Source organism: Myotis yumanensis, unplaced genomic scaffold, assembly GCF_028538775.1.
Source record: "Myotis yumanensis isolate MYYU_CA2020_CCGP unplaced genomic scaffold, mMyoYum1.0.hap1 SCAF_5, whole genome shotgun sequence".
NCBI classification, from domain to species: Eukaryota; Metazoa; Chordata; class Mammalia; order Chiroptera; family Vespertilionidae; genus Myotis; species Myotis yumanensis.
In genome coordinates this window covers 49,099,518-49,118,468 of record NW_027223756.1, presented here as the reverse complement: position 1 = coordinate 49,118,468, position 18,951 = coordinate 49,099,518, and the positions used below count along the sequence as shown (strand labels likewise).

General features: G+C 42.7%; 1 protein-coding gene across 1 annotated transcript in view; it reads left to right on the top strand.

The window, feature by feature from the left end:
• RNF150 (ring finger protein 150) overlaps window positions 1-18,951 on the top strand; it is a 161,122-nt gene that overhangs the window by 109,313 nt on the left and 32,858 nt on the right. Inside the window, exons 5-6 of the mRNA XM_070415219.1 lie at window positions 6,852-6,948; window positions 14,247-14,457. Coding sequence (XP_070271320.1) covers window positions 6,852-6,948; window positions 14,247-14,457 — 308 coding nt within the window. The remainder of the gene's footprint in view (window positions 1-6,851; window positions 6,949-14,246; window positions 14,458-18,951) is intronic.

Genomic DNA, 18,951 nt, shown 5'->3' with positions numbered 1-18,951 from the left:
CCCAGGCCAAAAAAAAAAAAAGAATATACTTTATGATCCCATTTATATGAAATTCAATACAAACAAAGCTCATCTATGCTGACAGAAGCCATAATGGTGGGTACATGGCAAAGAGTGGGTACTGACAGGTGAGGGGGAGGAGAGGTCTCTGGGGAAACTATATCTTCATCTGAATACTATGTACACTACAGTCATGGAGCTTTCTTAAGATTTAAGCAATTTTTATACCTACATTTAAAATAATGGGGGGAAAATTTTAAGTACCAAAGAAGCTATACTTTGAACTTAAAAAAAAAAAAAAGATAGTTCGCATTGTGCCTTAGTCAAAATTACATAAATTTTAAGTTCAAAGTGTGCTGATGGTATTTTCTAATCATTTTTCTTTGATTACTTTGGATTTGTATGTGTACCCAGCCAAACATTAGGTACATCACTGGATGTCAGGGATGAAAGAAGGACACAGAAAAGGAGATGGCAGGGCTGATAAATGATGTCTGATGTGTTACTTTCTGTCGTCTGCAACAGAGCAAATGCCGCCCTAGGAAAGAAGTCTCGAACTGTAATAACCTTGTTAAATATGGCATTCTGGCTTCAAACGTCCTGATCCCTGGTTATATTCATCAACTAGACAGACGGGAGGAATGCCAACCAGCTTTGCTGCCCCAGCCAAGTGATATAATTAGACCAGGGTCAAGTTTTCAGCACGGAGTCTCCCTCCGCCAGAAACCAGAGGCGCGAGTGACACTGGCTATGAAAGGAGGGTTCAACAGTGCCCTCGGAACTTGTGTTCCCCAAGGATCAATTTCGTCCACTATAGCTAAAAAAAGAAACACAGTTTAGTAGCAGGAGGATCTGATGCATTGTCTTAGTTTTTTAAGTTATGTTGGTTTTTCCTTACTGCTATTTAAATCCAATACTATGGATTGAAAGAAGTGGCTCTTTATTAAAATACTAGAGGCCTGGTGCATGAAATTCATGCACAGGTAGGGTCCCTAGGCCTGGCTGGCGATCAGGGCCGATCGGAGCCTTCTGGCTGCCAGCCAGGGCCTTCCTTCCCCGCCTGCCAGCTGGGGCCTTCCTTTGTTCCGTGCCGCCCCCTGGTGGTCAGCACACATCATAGTGAGCGATCGAACTCTTGGTCTCCCAGTTGAACTTCCGAGGGGACAATTTGCATATTAGGCTTTTATTTAGATATATAGATTTTTAACTTTGAAAAGCACTCTACTGTTTACAAAGCTCTTTTGCATATAATAGCTAATTGGTATCACAATTATATATAATTTTATATATATATTATATTTATAATATAGATAGAGTAGGTATCATTAATGCCTCATTATTTTAATTTTTAAAAAAAACAACTTAATTCAGAGAGATTGGTCACAGGGCCCAAAGCAAAGCCATGTTTTCTGACTTCTGAGCTGGTCTTTCCACTGTACCACTGGCTGTGGCTCTGACACCTTGGCCCCACCCTCCCCCTGCCCCATAAGGGTGCTCTGCTGTGCTCTCAACTCTCTGGAAATAATGGTTTTGGCTAAAAATCTGCCTCAGAAATTCCCATCTCCCTCAAAGCCAAATGTCTAAGGACCCCATGCACACCAACTTCAATCTAGCCCAGCCTTAAGGATTTCACTTTCTCCATAGTGAGTCCAAGCTTGTTATTATGGGCCTGAAAACACCCTCCTTCCTCACAGAGGCGGTGCTTGTGCTAGAGGTGAGCAGTGATTTACTGTGGTGCATTCTTTTCCCCCTCCAGCAGGCGCACCTGCTAGCATAGCCTCTTAGCTTGCCTAAACAACGTAATTATGTTTACAGCAACAGCCAGAATATGGTCACTACTGGTTCTGTGTGACAGCTCTTTTTCCCCTTTTCTTCTTTTTCTTTTTCTTTTAAACAATGTTTATGTAACCTAAAAAGAGGGAATCCGGGAAATGCAGTGTCTCATAATTGGTCCAAACACTTCAGACCAAGCCCAATGGCAGAGTCGCCCCCACAGCGGAAGGAGTTGGAAGGAGTTTATGGCAGGAGGGGCTGTGCCTGTTTAACTGGCCTGATTCACACCGAGCCCAGAACACAACACGGTGATCACTGTAAGGACGGTCTGCAGAGGGGACAGAGAAAGATGAGTCCGTATGGAAGGGAATCACTTAGCGACACAAAGTTCATCATCACGTTCTCTGATGGCCATTTCACCAAGGGGAATGAAACAGCTTTCACTGATGCCAAAAGGAAAGCCAGATCTCAATGGCAGGGGGCAGGGTCTCATAGCCTGCAAAAGGGAATGAGATGGAACGGCCAGAGCAGCCCTTCCTCCTCCACGTGGAGAAAAAAATTGTCATTCAATTGGGGTGGGATTTATACATACAGGTGAAAGGACAAGAGAAAACAAGAATCAATAGATGGCGAAATGGGTCAAACTGGGTGTTCAGTGCTGCTAAAACTGTGAGACCTGATTTTATTATTCATCATCCTCTCTGCATCATCATGCAGCTGTAGACATGTTTTGTGAGGTGTTTGAAGAACACTTTCTAAACGTTTGCTTCCCTTCAGTGAATTAGGAAGGAGAAGAGATTGATCAACCCCCTGTTGTACTTCCAATTTGTTGGGATTGTTAAGAGATAGAATATCTTGTCCTTTTGTTCCTCTGATGTATTTCCTCACCCGGCCTTTGTTAAAACGTGGGAAGGGACAGTGCTCTACTGAGAATTGCACAAATAGGAAAAGTTGAGATTGACTTTGCCTTGCAGATGTTTACTAAACTGGGGGTGCATTGCACTAAATTCCAGAGCCTTCCTCTATTCTTTTGTTTATTTATTTAGTCAAGTGACTTCTATTTTTCTTTCCATTTGGGGGTGGGGGTTGCAATCCAACTATAAGGATATGTCTTCATATTTGATGGTTAACAAAAAATATGCTAGAAGTATTAGTTAATGATCAGCATGATCACCCTGTGAGTCATTCCAGCACTTTTTTGTCCTTAGTTCCTCCTGGGATTTTTTTAAAATGTTGAGTTACTTGCATTCAACCTTGGAAAGTTCATTCTGAAGAGTAGAGTACAGAGTAATAACATCTAAAACAGGATGCAGCCCTAGCCGGTTTGGCTCAGTGAATAGAGCGTTGGCCTGCGGACTGGACAGTCCTGGGTTTGATCCGGTCAAGGGCACGTGCCTCAGTTGCAGGCTCCTTGCCAGCCCGGGCCCGGTCAGGGCGTGTGCAGGAGGCAACCAATCGCTGTGTTTCTCTCATATCAATGTTTCTCTCTGTCTCTCCCTCTCTCTTCCACTCTCTCTAAAAATCAATGGGAAAATATTCTCAGGTGAGAATTTAAATATATATATATATAGAGAGAGAGAGAGAGAGAGAGAGAGAGAGAGAGAGATAATATGCTAATTAGACCGAACAGCAGAATGACTGTCCGGACAACTTTCTGGGCAAAGCCGGGGCTGTGAGGGCCAAGGCCGTTGCACGAATTTCATGCATCAGGCCTCTAGTAAATAAATAAAAATAAGATGCAGTAGTAGTATTGATAAGAATAACGGTAGTTTACAATTAAGGAGGGCCAAGACTTATGATTTAAGCTTTGTGAGCATTATTTATTCCTTTTCTTTCTCTCTCTCTCCCTCTGTCTCTTTCTCTCTAACACACACACACACACACACACACACACGCTCACTCACACACACTCACACTTATCCACTTGTAAACTCCATACCTATAAGATAAAATTTCACCAATGAGGGTCTGAGTCTTGGAGAGCTAAGATGTGCCTAAGATCAAACAGCCAGAAAATGAATCCAGGAGTGACCGCTCAATGGCCTTGGCGTTTTAGTTCCCAGGGAGCCACTGAAGGGCTGTAGCACTGCCTTGAAGGAGGGACCTTGTCTTATTCAAATTCATACCCAGCTCCTAGCACAGAACAGAATGGAACAAGGGGGTGACATAACTCATACTTTATTTTAAAAAGATACATCTGGCAAGGAAGAGTGGGATGAAGAGAGCAGGGAAAGACTGGTGGCATGGAGACCAGTTTGGATGTTAGTGGAATAATACAGAAAAAAAGGTCATGAGATTGTGAATGACGGAACAGCTCTGAGAAAAGCAAAGCAATGAATGTGAAAGATTTTTAGGAAGAGTGGGTCCATGGGACTGGGTGACCTGACCATGTGCAGGCAGTGAGGAGTGCCGGGGCCTTTGATAAATACCCACTAATGCAGCAAGTATTTCTTGTCTGTGTGCCAGGAACTATTCTCAATGCTGGGATACAACAGTCAATCAGGCAAAGAGGGGTTTTACTCTCATGGAGGTAATCTCATTGGGGGATGCATCAGTCAGGATGCTAAACATTATATCCCACTATATATTTTTAAGGAGTTGGCTTATGTGATTGTAGGGGCTGGCAAGTCTGAAATCTGCAGCGCAGGCCTACAGGCTGAAAACTGAGCAGCCATTAATTATGCCTCCTTCAGCCAGAATGTCTTCTCTTAAAAAGGGTTTGCTCTTAAAACTTTTCAACAGATTAGAATAGGCCCACCTAGATTGTTTGGGATAATCTCCTTTATTTAAAGTCAACTGATTATACATATTAATCATAGTTACAGAATATCTTAGATTAGTGTATGGTTGAATAGCCTGGCCCAGTTGACACATAGCACTAACCCTAACCATCACAGAAGCTGTAAGACCAGTGCATGGAAAGAAATCACTCAGAGTGTTAGGGAGGAAGTACTCGCTTCGGTGAACTGGATACTCAGGGAAGGCTTCTCCATGTGAGTAGTAGATCTTCATCTTACAGATGAGGCAGATGAGACTTGGAGATATTAAGTGACTTCTTTAAGCTACAACAGCTAATGAGGGGGCCTGCCCTCATTCCCACTCCAGTCTGTGTTCAGGAGACACAGCAGAGCCTGCCTCCCAGGGCCAGTCAAAGGGGCCAGAATGTTTGACGTGGTTCCCAGGAGGAACACCAGGTGGTGAGCAAAGTCAGATTAGGAACTTGTTTCCTGAAGGTGGAGCCTGAATGTGGGGAGAGAGGTACATCTTGGGGAGAAGTTGTGCTGGCAGGACTCTCTCCAGCCTCAGCCCCGCCCTCGCTGTGCTGGGACCACTTCTTTCAGTGATCAGCTCAGGGCTTTTGTCCAGCCAGCGGTTCTGCTTGGAATGTCCTCCTTCCTCTCCCCTCCCCTTCACGTGGATGTCTATGCAGCCCTCCAGTCTTAGCTTTGGCACTTCATCAGGAAACTCTCCTTGTTATAAATCCTGTTCTTCTAATATGGCACTTACCACTGGTGCCATTAAGCAGTTTATTTTATATTATTATTTTATTAATGTCTGCCTCTCCTGTTATATTCCCTAAGGCAGTGATGCCGAACCTTTTGAGCTCGGCGTGTCAGCATTTTGAAAAATCCTAACTTAACTCTGGTGCCATGTGACATATAGAAATTTTTTGATATTGGCAACCATAGTAAAACAAAGATTTATATTTTTGACATTTATTTTATATATTTAAATGCCATTTAACAAAGAAAAATCAACCAAAAAATGATTGTCATAGGTTCGCCATCACTGCCCTAAGGGAAGGGGCCAAATCTCTATCATGCCAACTCCCAGTGATGAGCACAGTTCTTGGCAGACACTACTTGTTGGACGAAGGCGTGGGTGAGAGAATGAATGAATGAGATACATGCCTCCTAAGCAGCGAATCTGCAGGGCATTCTAAACAGTAATCTGCAAACACAATGACACATCCAAGTTGTCACTCTCCTTTTTTCTAATCACCAATCTGAAGACATCCTCTATACAGCTAATCTCATCCTTGGCACATGGCTACTTCCCAAGTTCCATTTAAAAGGCAGCCCTTTCCTGCACAATTCTCTAATTTGAGGCAGGGAGGACTTTTTAAGCACTTGGCCTAAAGCCGTCTAACACAAAGAACATTGTGAGAACTGTTAGAATGAGAGATGAGAAGAGAGAGTGGGAGTACTCCAGGTTTAGGGCACCCCTGAGGAGAGAGGGTCAGGCATGGAGGCAATGTCCTAAGAAAGCCCTCACCCTTAAGACAGACAGTTCTCTCTCTTCTTGCCCCAGGCAGGCACTTCTGACTGCTTCTGCCCGTGATCTGGATCTTGTGAGTGAGAAAACGAGCTCCTGACTCCAACAGTGTCTGACAGAGTGACTCCGAGAGCCAAGCGGAGAGGCAGTTCAGTTAGGCGCCCTCCCACATCTACCAAACGCCCCCTTAGCCTGCCCCCAGATGAAAGCTCAGAGAGCCTGGCACCCAGGGATGGAGTGGAGTTGAGCACAAATGTCAGCTGTCCAAACAGGAAAGGTTACCGCCCCTTTCACTCTGGCTTCTGACTTGACAACCGGCAGCCTTAACTAAAAAGGTCATTTGTGTTGTTAAATGCTTCCGGGATCTCCTCTGCCCTTTATGTCAGACCCCCAATTATTAATGGAAAGGAGCCTTTATTTTGCAGTTGTCTTCCGACCGTGGGAAAAGAAATTCTGGAATTCTGCAAACGTAGTATCTATCAGGTTACCCTGAAAGGCCAGTTTGAGTTTCCCCCCTTGTGTTCTTTCCAGTAAACATGTTTCTATTAAGAGAGAGAAGCTTCTCTCTGTTTCTACACTTTCTGAAACTTGGAGGCCTGTAAGACACTCCTGGGATCCAGACAGAGTTTGCACCGCCGTAGGGGATGACAGGGCACACATTGGTCCAGGTGTTAGGAGACGGAGGTTCGAGTCTTGGCTCTGCCACTGAGCAGCTGAGTGACTTTGGAGAAGCATCTGGGCCCTACTGGACTAGGGAGTCTCTGCAGTTGCCACCGCTCTAAGCTGTATGGTTCTCATTGCAGGCATCTTTTCCACAAGTCCTGTGTTGACCCCTGGCTCCTAGACCATCGCACCTGCCCCATGTGCAAGATGAACATTCTTAAAGCCCTAGGGATCCCGGTAAGCACAGCACAGCCTACAGCCTCGTCATGTCTGTCTTTCTGCATTACCCCCGGAGCAGGGAGAACACGTCACACCTGGCTTTTTTCTGTCCCCTCAACCCCACAGCCTGGGCATCATCGGATGAGGCCCGAAGGGAATGCCCATGTCTGAGAACACTTGACCTTCTCCCCATGTCCATTGTCTGTGTCTGCGAGTCCAGGTGCTGCTTGTGCAGTTTCTCCTCCAGGCTGCAGTGAGTAGATGCAGGCGGGACATGAGCAGACGCCCCATGGGCCAGTTGTGTATTGATTTCCTCTTGTGTCATGGCCCCTGCGCTGTCATCACAGAGGTCTGCAGGCCACATTGTCTGATCGTGCCCCAGGCCCCTAGCTTTCAGAGAAAACGAGCTCTTCCCAACACTGGGCGGGGAGAACAGCTGCTGGGACCCTGGCTCAGAGCCGCTGCTGAACTCAGATCTGTGGAGACTTTGAGCGAGCAGGACACCAGAGCCAGAACCACTTCATTCTAGTGTGACCCTCCAGCTGGTGCCTCCGTTACCAGTTGTATAAAATCAAATCTCTGCCAGTGCAAAGAGAATCCCACCAGCTGGCTGGCTTGACACTCCAGGGTAAGACTTTCCCAGGCCCATGGCAAGTGAAGCCCACAGACTGGTGGTTGGTGAGACAGCAGCTGCCATGTGAGGGCAGGAAGCCAGCCAGGCCACCCAATCTGAGGGCTGCACAGAGAGATGTCAGAAAAACACAGGCACTGGCTAGAAGGAGCTAGACAAGCAGGATGCAGAAACCTGCCTCCCCGTCCCCTGCACGGTACTGCAACCTCCCTGTTGTCACTCCTCAGTAATGGCAGAGAACAAAGAGAATGTTAATGGTCCCAAGATGTCACTGGAGGAGGAAGGAGCAGGTCAGATATCAAAGGTTTTCTTTCATGCCGATGGCTCATTATTTAGGACTATCAGAGGGACTCTGCGGGAGAGGGCACACCTGAGGCCTTAGGAGGCTGTGCATTGGCTGAAGTTTCTCCCCTGGACCAGCTGCCTCTGTGCCAGCTGAGTGCCGATTTTCACGGTGGATGCACCAGAAACAAATCAGCTGGTGTGACTGTATCTTTGAATTAGATTTTGAAAGGCGATGCATTAAATTCTCAGACCAGGGTTGTAAATGCATAATGTAGTCAAGGTGAAAATCAATTACTGTGACCATGAAACATTAGTTAACACCCAGCATCTCTACCAGATGCTGGTGACTTAGAAATTCATCTCAATGCTTGCACTTTAAACACTCCTGGCCGTAACTGGTTCTTACAAGGGAGGGGGGAATGTATGTATATGTGTGCTTGCATGTGTGTACGTGTGTCTTTGGTCTCTGACACCTTTAGAATCCATACTCACGCCCTGACTGGTTTGGCTCAGTGGATAGAGCGTCGGCCAGCAGACTGAAAGGTCTCAGGTTCGATTCCGGTCAAGGGCATGTACCTTGGTTGCAGGCACATCCCCAGTAAGAGGGTGTGCAGGAGGCAGCTGATCGATGTTTCTCTCTCATCGATGTTTCTAACTCTCTATTCCTCTCCCTTCCTCTCTGTAAAAAGTCAATAAAATATATTTTTTTAAAAAAAGAATACGTACTCACAATTAGAGAGCGTCACATCACTTGACCTCGCTCCTATTGCTCAGGATACTTTCAGAGCTCCTAAGGGTCGATTCCAATACTCCTTCTTCAGAACCATGAAGCCAAATTTTGTACTAAATAACTTTGACTCCAGACTTTTCCTGGGGAGGTTCAACTTCTCCAGATGCTACTTGTAAATGAGTGGAGAATACAGCTATTCATTGTTTTTAAAAGAGAAGTATTGGGTGGCCATTTGGCTTATTAACAAAACGTTTAGCATTGTGACTTTTAGCAGGTGGGCCTTCTGGCCAGGCTTTATACGGGAGTAGGATTTTACTTAGCATGCTTAGCTTCTGGAAAAATAAACATTGGTAGCATCTTTTGGGTTTTGCCAAGGATTCTTAAAGGCCAGGCGAACAGGAACGTGACACCCATCCAAGCTCGCCCCAGAGAACAGAACATCCTCCATGAGGAAGGCACGTGGATTACGCTACTTCTCAGCAGCACAGAGGCATATGACTCCCCCCTCGCCCTGCCCCCGTGCCTTCCTGAGACTTCTCTGTTTTTGTCCTGGTGGTTGATACTGAAGTCTGGATCTGGGGAAAATTTTGGTGGTTGTTTCCACTCTATCCTCCATCACTGAGTAGCACCATGCCTAAATTATGCCAAAGAGATGAAATTTTTACTCCATTCTTAGAACTTTCCATGTCATTGGCCAAACTCATAACCTTCTTAGCTAGAACACACTTCCTATAGCTAACTGAAAATCCTTTTTATACAGCTTATGCAATTGCTTTACGATCTTCCTAAACTCCTATACTCCATTTCTTCTCAATCAAGGAAAATTAAAAAGTGCCTGTCACTCTCTGGTAATCGGTGCTTGTTGGTCCTCCATCTCTGTATCCCTTACATATGCTAATTGTTCAGTAAATGTCTGTGGCACATAGCCCTTCTGAGTCTGAAGGCTGCTGGTCACAGAATCATAATTTATGAAATTCACCCTGATCCCTCTTTGATCAATGTCCACCCACCAACGACTTGGTTGTAATCCTGATCAGCTAGCTAGTCCAAATACAGATGGCAGGGTTTTTTGGTTTGTTTTTGTTTCTGTTGTTTTTAACTGAGTATCCTTGTGGCTGCCTGTGCTAAAGAAGGCAAATACAGACAGTCCTTGGGTTATGTCGGACTTGACGTATGTCGTTTCGTGGTTACATCACCATCTCCCATTTATTTATTAAAAAAAAAAAGTTCCGTCATTTCGACGTATGTACATATATGCTTTATGTTTCTTATTATTTATTTTCCACAAGTAAAGGTCAGGAATTGTTATCTTTCTTTTAAATTTTTTTTACTGTTTCACTTCCTTACTGCTGTGTGTGTGCTTCATGTGAGTGACGTAGGTGCTTATGTAGGTGGGTTCCGACTTACGGCGAAAATCGCATTATGTCGCGCCGTAGGAACGGATCTCCGACGTAACCCGAGGACCTGGTGTAAATATAACTTGAAAGCTAAGAGCTGGAAACATTTTCATTTTGTAAGTGGATTTCTCTAAAATGAACTAAAGAATAAAAGCACAGCTCAGGGCTCATGAAATTCCCATTACGATGGGCATATTTTTTCATTATATTTTACCAGGAGAAACAGAATACTGAACTGAATGATGAGAAGAGTGGGGGAGGGGGGGTCCTTTATTGTCAGAAGTGTTTTCAACTCTTTATCTACATTACGGTGCTTCAGTCCCCTTTCTGTTCAGTTAGGTCTAGGTGTCCTGTAAGATGAAAGAACACAGGTTTCAGTGAATATGCCTATAATGTACCATATAAACTGGGCTTTTCATATCCCAGCAAGCACCTTCTCCCATCACTGTTATCCAGGTGTGGATAGGATGACTGTTTGATGGCAAAGACAGTGTAGCTGGTATATTCACGAATCCCTGACTATTTGGCAGTTGGTTGACTTGAGGAGTTTCCCCGTGCTAACCTGAATTTGAATACCTATACCTTGTTCACTTTCAGATGATATTTGACATCTTTTACTAAACATTACGATGATAATTCCTCTTAGACGATTATAAATTAGGTTTCTTTTCAAAACCTGCTATTTGATGAACCATTTAGAGCAGATATAATCTGAGAGTTAGTAAGGCTGATGTATTTAATATTATATCTAACCCAAATTATTTATGCCTGCTAGCACTCGGTCTCAGTGAGCTAATTCCATCCTTCTCTTTCCTCTCCTTCTTCTATTAAAGATGTAACACTGTTCTTACTAGTCCACAAAGTAAAGGCAAACACCCTGCATCAAAATTGATCAAGTGTGTTTTTAAATAAAGAAAATAAATAAAGGAACAATATCGACAAGCAAACACAACATTTTGAAAAACATGTCAGTTGTTATCACATATATGATTGCATTCAGATGCTTATGGCTGAAGAACAACCGCACACTATCCTCACTGAGAAACCTTTTCCTCCCCAATACCCCACACAATGGGTTTTGCTTAGAAGCATCTTTACATGGTATTAGGGAGGGGAAGAAATTATTTTTCCTCCTACCTTTCTAGGTTCTCCTGCTGGGGCCCTGTAAATTAGACTCATAAAAGATTAACAAGAGAAAATCAAGCCAACATTTATTAACACATGCACCACACCTACACATGGGAATGCTGAGTGATGAGTAACTCAAAAAGGTGCTTAGAAGTTGAGCTTATATGGCATCTTCAAAAAAAGAGCAATGAAATTTTAGAGAAGCAGCAAGACAAAGGAAAAGAACTTTGGGTTTCTAGAACAGCAGATTGTGAGGAGGTAAATATCTTGGGGAAACTAAGGGCAGATAAGGTCATGTTCGTAAGGTTTGTTTGTGCAGATCCATTTCAGAGTCAATTCCCAATCACTGGTGACAAGAATGTTCTTACCTTCCTGATACAGAGGGGGCACACACTTACAAATGCATGTCCTGCTTTTATGCACATAGAAGAAGGACAGAGAGCTTGTCTTCATGTGCTTCTCAATTATTTCAGTTCAAAATAATCCTTATGCCAACATATGGAGGGGTGGCATTTTCTGCTACCCTTCAATAGTGTACCTTACCTTTGAACAGAACTTGTCAGTTTTTAAAATATTTTCTCAAATCCTCTCAATGTAGGGCAGATTCTAATGTTCCCAAGTTTTCAGAGCAGTAAACTGAGACTCGGATAAAATTTTCAAACCGACATTTTCTGACCACTTACTAATTGTCAGGCACTAGGTGATTCAAGAGCAATATAATGTAGTTGAGTTACTTTAAAAGGCTTGTGTCTCACTTATATGTGGAATCCACAAAACTGAACTCATAGAAACAGAGAACAGACAGGTGGTTGCCAGAGGCAGGTGGTGGAGGGAGGACAAAATGTGTGAAGGTGGTTAAAAGGTACAAACATCCAATTATAAGATAAATAAGTTCTGAGGGTGTATAATATGGTGACTTTAGTTGACAATACTGTTTTGTATATTTGAAAGTTGCTAAGACAGTAGCTCTTAAAAGTTCTCATCACAAGAAAAAGTGTAACTAGGTGAGATGATAGATGTTAATGAAACTGATTGTGGTGCTCATTTGGCAATACATACATTTACCAAATCATTACATGTACACCTTAAATTAATACAATATTACAATGCAGTATTACATGTTAACTATATCTTAATAAAACTGGAATTTTAAGAAGGCAGACTAGTAGAGTAAGAAAGTGCAATGACCCATAACAGTGTGGGAGAAGTAAGAATAAGGTGTTATAGTACTGAGGATGGCTACCTGGGAGGGAACACTACTTAGAAAAGGTGACATTTGGACTTGGAATTGAGGGGTGATTAGGAGTACCCCAGGAGGGTTAGTTTGAGATCTTGGAATAGAAAAGGGGAGCCGGATGATTAGGGCAGATGTCACCCTGAGTGGAGGAACAGCATTAGCTAAGCTCTGAGATAGGGAATATATGTTGTTCAGTGTGTTTCCAAAGGCTGGAGGTGAGGCCAGAAGAGTAGGCTAGCCGAGGCTATAGGGCAGTGATGGCGAACCTTTTGAGCTCGGCATGTCAGCATTTTGAAAAACCCTAACTTAACTCTGGTGCCGTGTCACATATAGAAATTTTTTTATATTTGCAACCATAGTAAAACAAAGACTTATATTTTTGATATTTATTTTATATATCTAAATGCCATTTAACAAAGAAAAATCAACCAAAAAAATGAGTTCGCGTGTCAGAGGTGTCATAGGTTCGCCATCACTGCTATAGGGTGCCTGTGTTGCCACACTAAGATTGTAATGAATTCTTTAGGAGAAAAGAAGAATCATATCTGTGTTTTTTAAAAAGAGTGCTCTGGTGAGAAAGTGGAGAATGAGATGTACTGGGAGGAAACTATAGAGAGATTAGGAGACCAGTAATAGGATGAGAAATGTTCGTAGCATAATTGCTCATGATCAGTGTCTCAATCAGTGAGTTTGGCAGTTCAGTCATCAGTGAATTGACTTTCAACAACTTGAGTTTCAATGACTTGATTCACTTCCAACAGAGACAAAGAAGCAAAAATAGAGAGAGAGAATACAGAAAAAAAAAGGAATGGGCTGAATTTGAGGGTTTTGTGGAGTGATGGAGATTTCCAGCTGCTGGAAACACAGGTTGGTGGTCAGAAGAGTAATTTAATAGCAGAAAACTAGGACAAGAGTCCAGCACTTTGAGTTTTTTGCTTTTTGCTCCCAATGAGTCCATGAGCTATAGATTTTCTCTTTTAATGAACTTCTAACACAACATAATCATTGTCAACCCAGAATTCCCACCTGCACACCTTGTTCTTTATCCATTAGGGGTGCAAAACCACTTAATTATCATCACTCAAGACAATATTGATGTTCAGAACAGAGCAAAAGTAATAATAATTAATAGCTATCTTAGTATTTCTCAAGATCATCTTTCTCCAACACCACCTTTCTTATGAGTTTGGGTGAATGTGTAGCAATTGAAAGTCATTTTAAAAGCTGCTTGTGAAAGAGATATAAATATATTCAATATCACTTTAAACAGCAGAACTAAAACCAACGAGTAAAATTTGCCACATTCCCCAATAGTGGAATAGCCTAGCAAAGCTGAGCAACGCAGGCTGCCTTGCAAAGCAGAGAGCTCCCGTTTCTACGTTGTACAAGTGGATATTGGGGGAAGAGTCCTGCAATGATGGGTAGTTACACTCCATGGTCTTACGCTAGTGTCATGATTCTAAGATTTTCATTTAGCTCATTGCATGTTAAATAAATAGGGCTTTTTTTCAATAGCAGGTTTTTGGATTATGTCTAACAACAAAAAATAGCCTCACCTTGTAGTGTGTGTGTGTGTGTGTGTGTGTGTGTGTGTGTGTTGAATAATTCACAATTCTATCCCCCTCTCATGTCATCAGTATTTGCAAATAATGCATGGGTCTTAATGTAATTATATTGCTACTCCTGGGATTAAAACCTTGTATGTAGATCAAAATGGAATCTTTGGCAAGGAAATTTTGGAAAATGTTTTTCTGTTGATTACATGTGGACATTTTTAAAATAAAATGGTTCAGGAAGAAAGCAGTAAAGAACTTGGTTTTCCATCAGGACAAAATATCTAGGCTGCAGACATTTTGCCTCTAACTTGTTGACACACACTGAGAACAGATTCTTTTCTGCTCCTGTCAGCCCAACGCCGACTGCATGGACGACTTGCCCACCGACTACGAGGGATCTCTGGGAGGCCCACCAACCAACCAGATCACAGGTGCAAGCGACACGACTGTAAATGAAAGTTCAGTCACTTTGGACCCTGCTGTTCGGACTGTGGGAGCCTTGCAGGTGGTCCAGGATACAGACCCCACCCCGCAGGAGGGAGAAGTTATCTTTTCTACTAACAGTAAGTTCTGTGCTCAATAGTGCCATATTCAAGAGAACTGTTGCCTTGTAGGAGCTGGGAAAAAAAACATTCCCTCAGGAAGACCAAAAATATTGCCAGGTTAAACAATTATACCTGATAGGCCTGTAGAAGCCCAGCTCTTTCCAGATCCAGCAGGGCAGACAGCACACCTGGCTCTGTTCTGCCCGCCCGCACACTGATGCCAGCTCTGCAGCAGGTAGGGCGGCGGGTCTGGCCTCAAGAATGGAGGGCAGGTGAGAAAAGCAGCTGTTGGGGATGCTCAGTGGGACTGAGATAGGGCACAACCCCCCTCGCGCCTGTGTGTGCGTGTGTGTGTGTGTGTGTGTGTGTGTGTGTGTACTGGTCTGGACTGCACACAGGAAGGTGCTCTCCCCTGCTGCCACAGGACTCAGATGTAAATGACACCCAATTAGAAGGGCATTTTCCCAGTACAACCTAAGCCCCTGTGCATGTGGCATATTAAAATACCGTTGGGGTTTCTTCCCCATCTCCTACATAAACTCTCAACTCAATACTGTTCTGTTTGATGTTAGTTGTAAAAATATTGAAGATTGAAGCAAAAAATCTGAAGTATTTACTCATCACTTTAATACAGTGGAGATAGCTTCAGGCGTCCTGAGAAAGCCAGCCTGCAGATTAACATAGGTTGAAGGTTAAAAGGGGGGGATGGATAGTGTAAGTTTTAAATAAGGTGTATTTCGTCCCTGGATAGAAATAACCAATTCACTATAGAAAGTTTGGAAATATAGAAAAGCAGATTAAAGTATTTTAGGGTATTTCCTTTTAAGTGTCCTCTTTTTTACACATTTGTCATGTTTATACAATTTATAAACCATTCATGCTGAAATTCAAAGATATGCACTTTTCTAATGAAGAAGCATAATGGTCTTCATTGTTAAAAGATTGAAAGATGAAGAAACGAATTTTAAAAATTCAAAAATCACTCAGTACCCCATTACCCAGAAATAATCATTCTTAACATTTTGGTGTATTTCCTGATGATCTGTTATGATCTACTTGAGGCAAAACCATAGGGGCTGACCGTTGAGTGTTGTAATCATAGGACTCTCACAGGACCTGGAGAGAAAGCAACCTCAAGAGGAACTTGGTGATAAATATCTGTGCATGCAAGGTTTATTCATTTTGGGTAGATAAGTGTTTTAACTTGACTTTGAGAGGCATAAGGGCCACAATATTGAAACACTCACTGTTAAAAGTTTAAAGTCCTTAAAGATAGGTTTTGATCCCTTTGTTTTGAAGGTGCAGAGTGCTGCTGTCCAATGTTAATAATGCAAATGCAGTTATACGTTTTCTATAACCACACTACAAAAATGGGTGAAGTTCATTTTAATCATTTTTTAAACAAAAGTTTTATTTTTTTTATTAAATCTTTATTGTTCAGATTATTACATTTGTTCCTCTTTTTTCCCCCCATAACTCCCCTCCACCCAGTTCCCACCCCACCCTCCGCCCTCACCCCCTCCCACTGTCCTCATCCATAGGTACGCGATTTTTGTCCAGTCTCTTCCTGCATCCCTCACACCCTTTCCCCGCCAAGAATAGTCAGTCCATTCCCTTTCTATGCCCCTGATTCTATTATAATCACCAGTTCATTCTGTACATCAGATTATTTATTCACTTGATTCTTAGATTCACTTGTTGATAGATGTGTATTTGTTGTTCATAATTTGTATCTTTACCTTTTTCTTCTTCTTCCTCTTCTTAAAGGATACCTTTCAGCATTTCATATAATACTGGTTTGGTGGTGATGAACTCCTTTAGCTTTTTCTTATCTGTGAAGCTCTTTATCTGACCTTCAATTCTGAATGATAGCTTTGCTGGATAAAGTAATCTTGGTTGTAGGTTCTTGGCATTCATCACTTTGAATATTTCTTGCCACTCCCTTCTGGCCTGCAAAGTTTCTGTTGAGAAATCAGCTGACAGTCGTATGGGTATTCCCTTGTAGGTAACTGAGTTTCTTTCTCTTGCTGCTTTTAAGAGTCTCTCTTTGTCTTTTGCTCTTGGCATTTTAATTATGATGTGTCTTGGTGTGGTCCTCTTTGGATTCCTTTTGTTTGGGGTTCTCTGCGTTTCCTGGACTTGTAAGTCTATTTCTTTCACCAGGTAGGGGAAGTTTTCTGTCATTATTTCTTCAAATAGGTTTTCAATATCTTGCTCTCTCTCTTCTTCTGGCACCCTTATAATTCGGATGTTGGTACGCTTAAAGCTGTCCCAGAGGCTCCTTACACTATCTTCATATTTTCGGATTCTTTTTTCATTTTGCTTTTCCGGTTGGGTGTTTTTTGCTTCTTCGTATTTCAAATCTTTGACTTGATTTGTGCGATCCTCTGGTCTGCTGTTGGGAGTCTGTATAATATTCTTTATTTCAGTCAGTGTATGCTTAATTTCTAGTTGGTCCTTTTTCATATCCTCGAGGGTCTCACTAGATTTCTTGAGGACCTCACTACATTTATCGCCGGTTTCTAGAAAATTCTTGAAAAACCTTAAAAGTGTGGTTTTGAACTCTATATCCAGCAGTTTGCTTTCCTCCATTTCTGTCATTTGTGTCCTGTTTCTTTGTCTCTGCATTTTTTATGCTTCCTTGTGTTGATAAAGTGGTTTTCTGTGCTAAGTGTCCTCTGGGGCCCAGTGGTTCAGCCTCCCCAATTACCTGAGGAGGACACTCTTGGTGCTTCCCCTTGTAGTCTTTGTGCACAGTCTTGTTGTAGTTAAGCCTTGATTGTTGTAAGTAACACTGGGAGGGATTGGTCTCCAGGCCAATTGGCTGTGAGAATCAGCTGTGTCTGTAGTGGGAGAACTTCTGTCCTGGAGCTCTAGGGAGGTGCTAATCTAGCCTCTGCCTGAGGCTATCCAGCAAATGCCTCCGTGCAAGGCTTGGGCTGGACGGGTCCCAAGAGATCAATAGGGCAGATGGAGCGAGCAGTTATGGCTGCTCTCAGTCCTACCTTCAGAGGCCCCGCTTCTCAGTGTCCCAGCAATTGCTGCACGTACCTCCAAGAGAAAGCTGCCCTCGAGTTCCGACTGATGCCAGACAGTCCTGCTTCTCCCGTATGAGTCTAGGTCCCCAGAGACTGGCCCAGAACTGGAGCTCAGAGCCTGAGACTCCCTCCCGATTGAAAAAGACAACCGTGCCCTCAGCCACCAGCCCACTCCGTGTGCGCCTCTGTACCTTAGTATTTTACTTCCACACCGCACCTCCTCTGAGTCTCGGTATGCTTTTCTCTTTCCTTCTAGTTGTAGGATTTCCACTCGGCCAGCCTTCCTGTGGTTCTGGGTGATGTCCGTTCTGTCTTTTAGTTGTATTTTTGAAGTGGTTGTGCGAGACAGCAAACTCCGGTGTTTACCTATGCCACCATCTTGGTTTCTCCTTAATCATATTTTTAACCCAATATATCCAACATATTTTATGTTTTTTGGTACTAACTGAGAATCTGGTGAGTGTTTTTTACTTACAGCACATCTCAGTTCTGTCAGCCATGAATCAAGTGTTCAGGAGCCACGTGTGGCCAGTGGCCCCACAGGGGAGGACTCATTTAGAATCCTAGTAATTTAGGGATGGGAGAACCTTGAAAGTCATTTCATTTATTTTTGCCATGATAAACTTCTAATTTTTACCATGAGAAAATTGTGGCCCAGAGGAGTAAGTGGCTGATTCAGAACAAAGAATAAGTTCTCTTTTCACAGCACAAGATTATCCTATACATTTCCAGTCATTGGACATCTTCAGTTACCATCAGGTATATCCATCAGTGGCCTCTGTGCACTATACAGGGAGGCCTGATAGAATGTTGCTAGCAGCTCAACAACCTTGAACACCTGAGCCTTTTTTGAGCCCATGAGAAGAACCAAGTCAAATATGCATTAGTGTCCTTGCAGTGAAATGATTTTTTAAATATACAGAAGAAAATGTGTCCTCTATTAGGTTACTTATTTTGAAAAGTGACTACATGCTTCATAAATCTCAGTAAATCCCAGATGGCAAATGAAGAGGCATAACATGTGGGTTTAAAAAACATCAAAAATGAAATTGAAAGTTATGATCAGTATCCATATAATTGATAATCTGTAAACTGTTTTTGCCCAACATAGACTCCAAGGGTTCAGGTCATAGCAGGCATTCAGTAGATGTTGATTGAATGACCTGAGGTGAAAGTGTTCAGTCTAAGCTTGAAACAAGGAGCCTCTATTCACACAGAAGGAAAAATGACAGGTAATTTCAAAGGAAGGTATTGGTAGAGACGCAGAGATATCAATCTTATAGTATAGAAACTGAATTTTTTCACGAAATATTTTTCCTAGACCATTTATTTATGATTGCTTTGATTTATGGGGATTTAACAGAATAGTTCAAATATAATAATTCTGATTAGATGTTAATGGTTTGTACTATTAACCAAATGACTGTAGATTCCTTAAGGGGAAAATTCTCTGCTCTCTACAGTTTTGTAAATT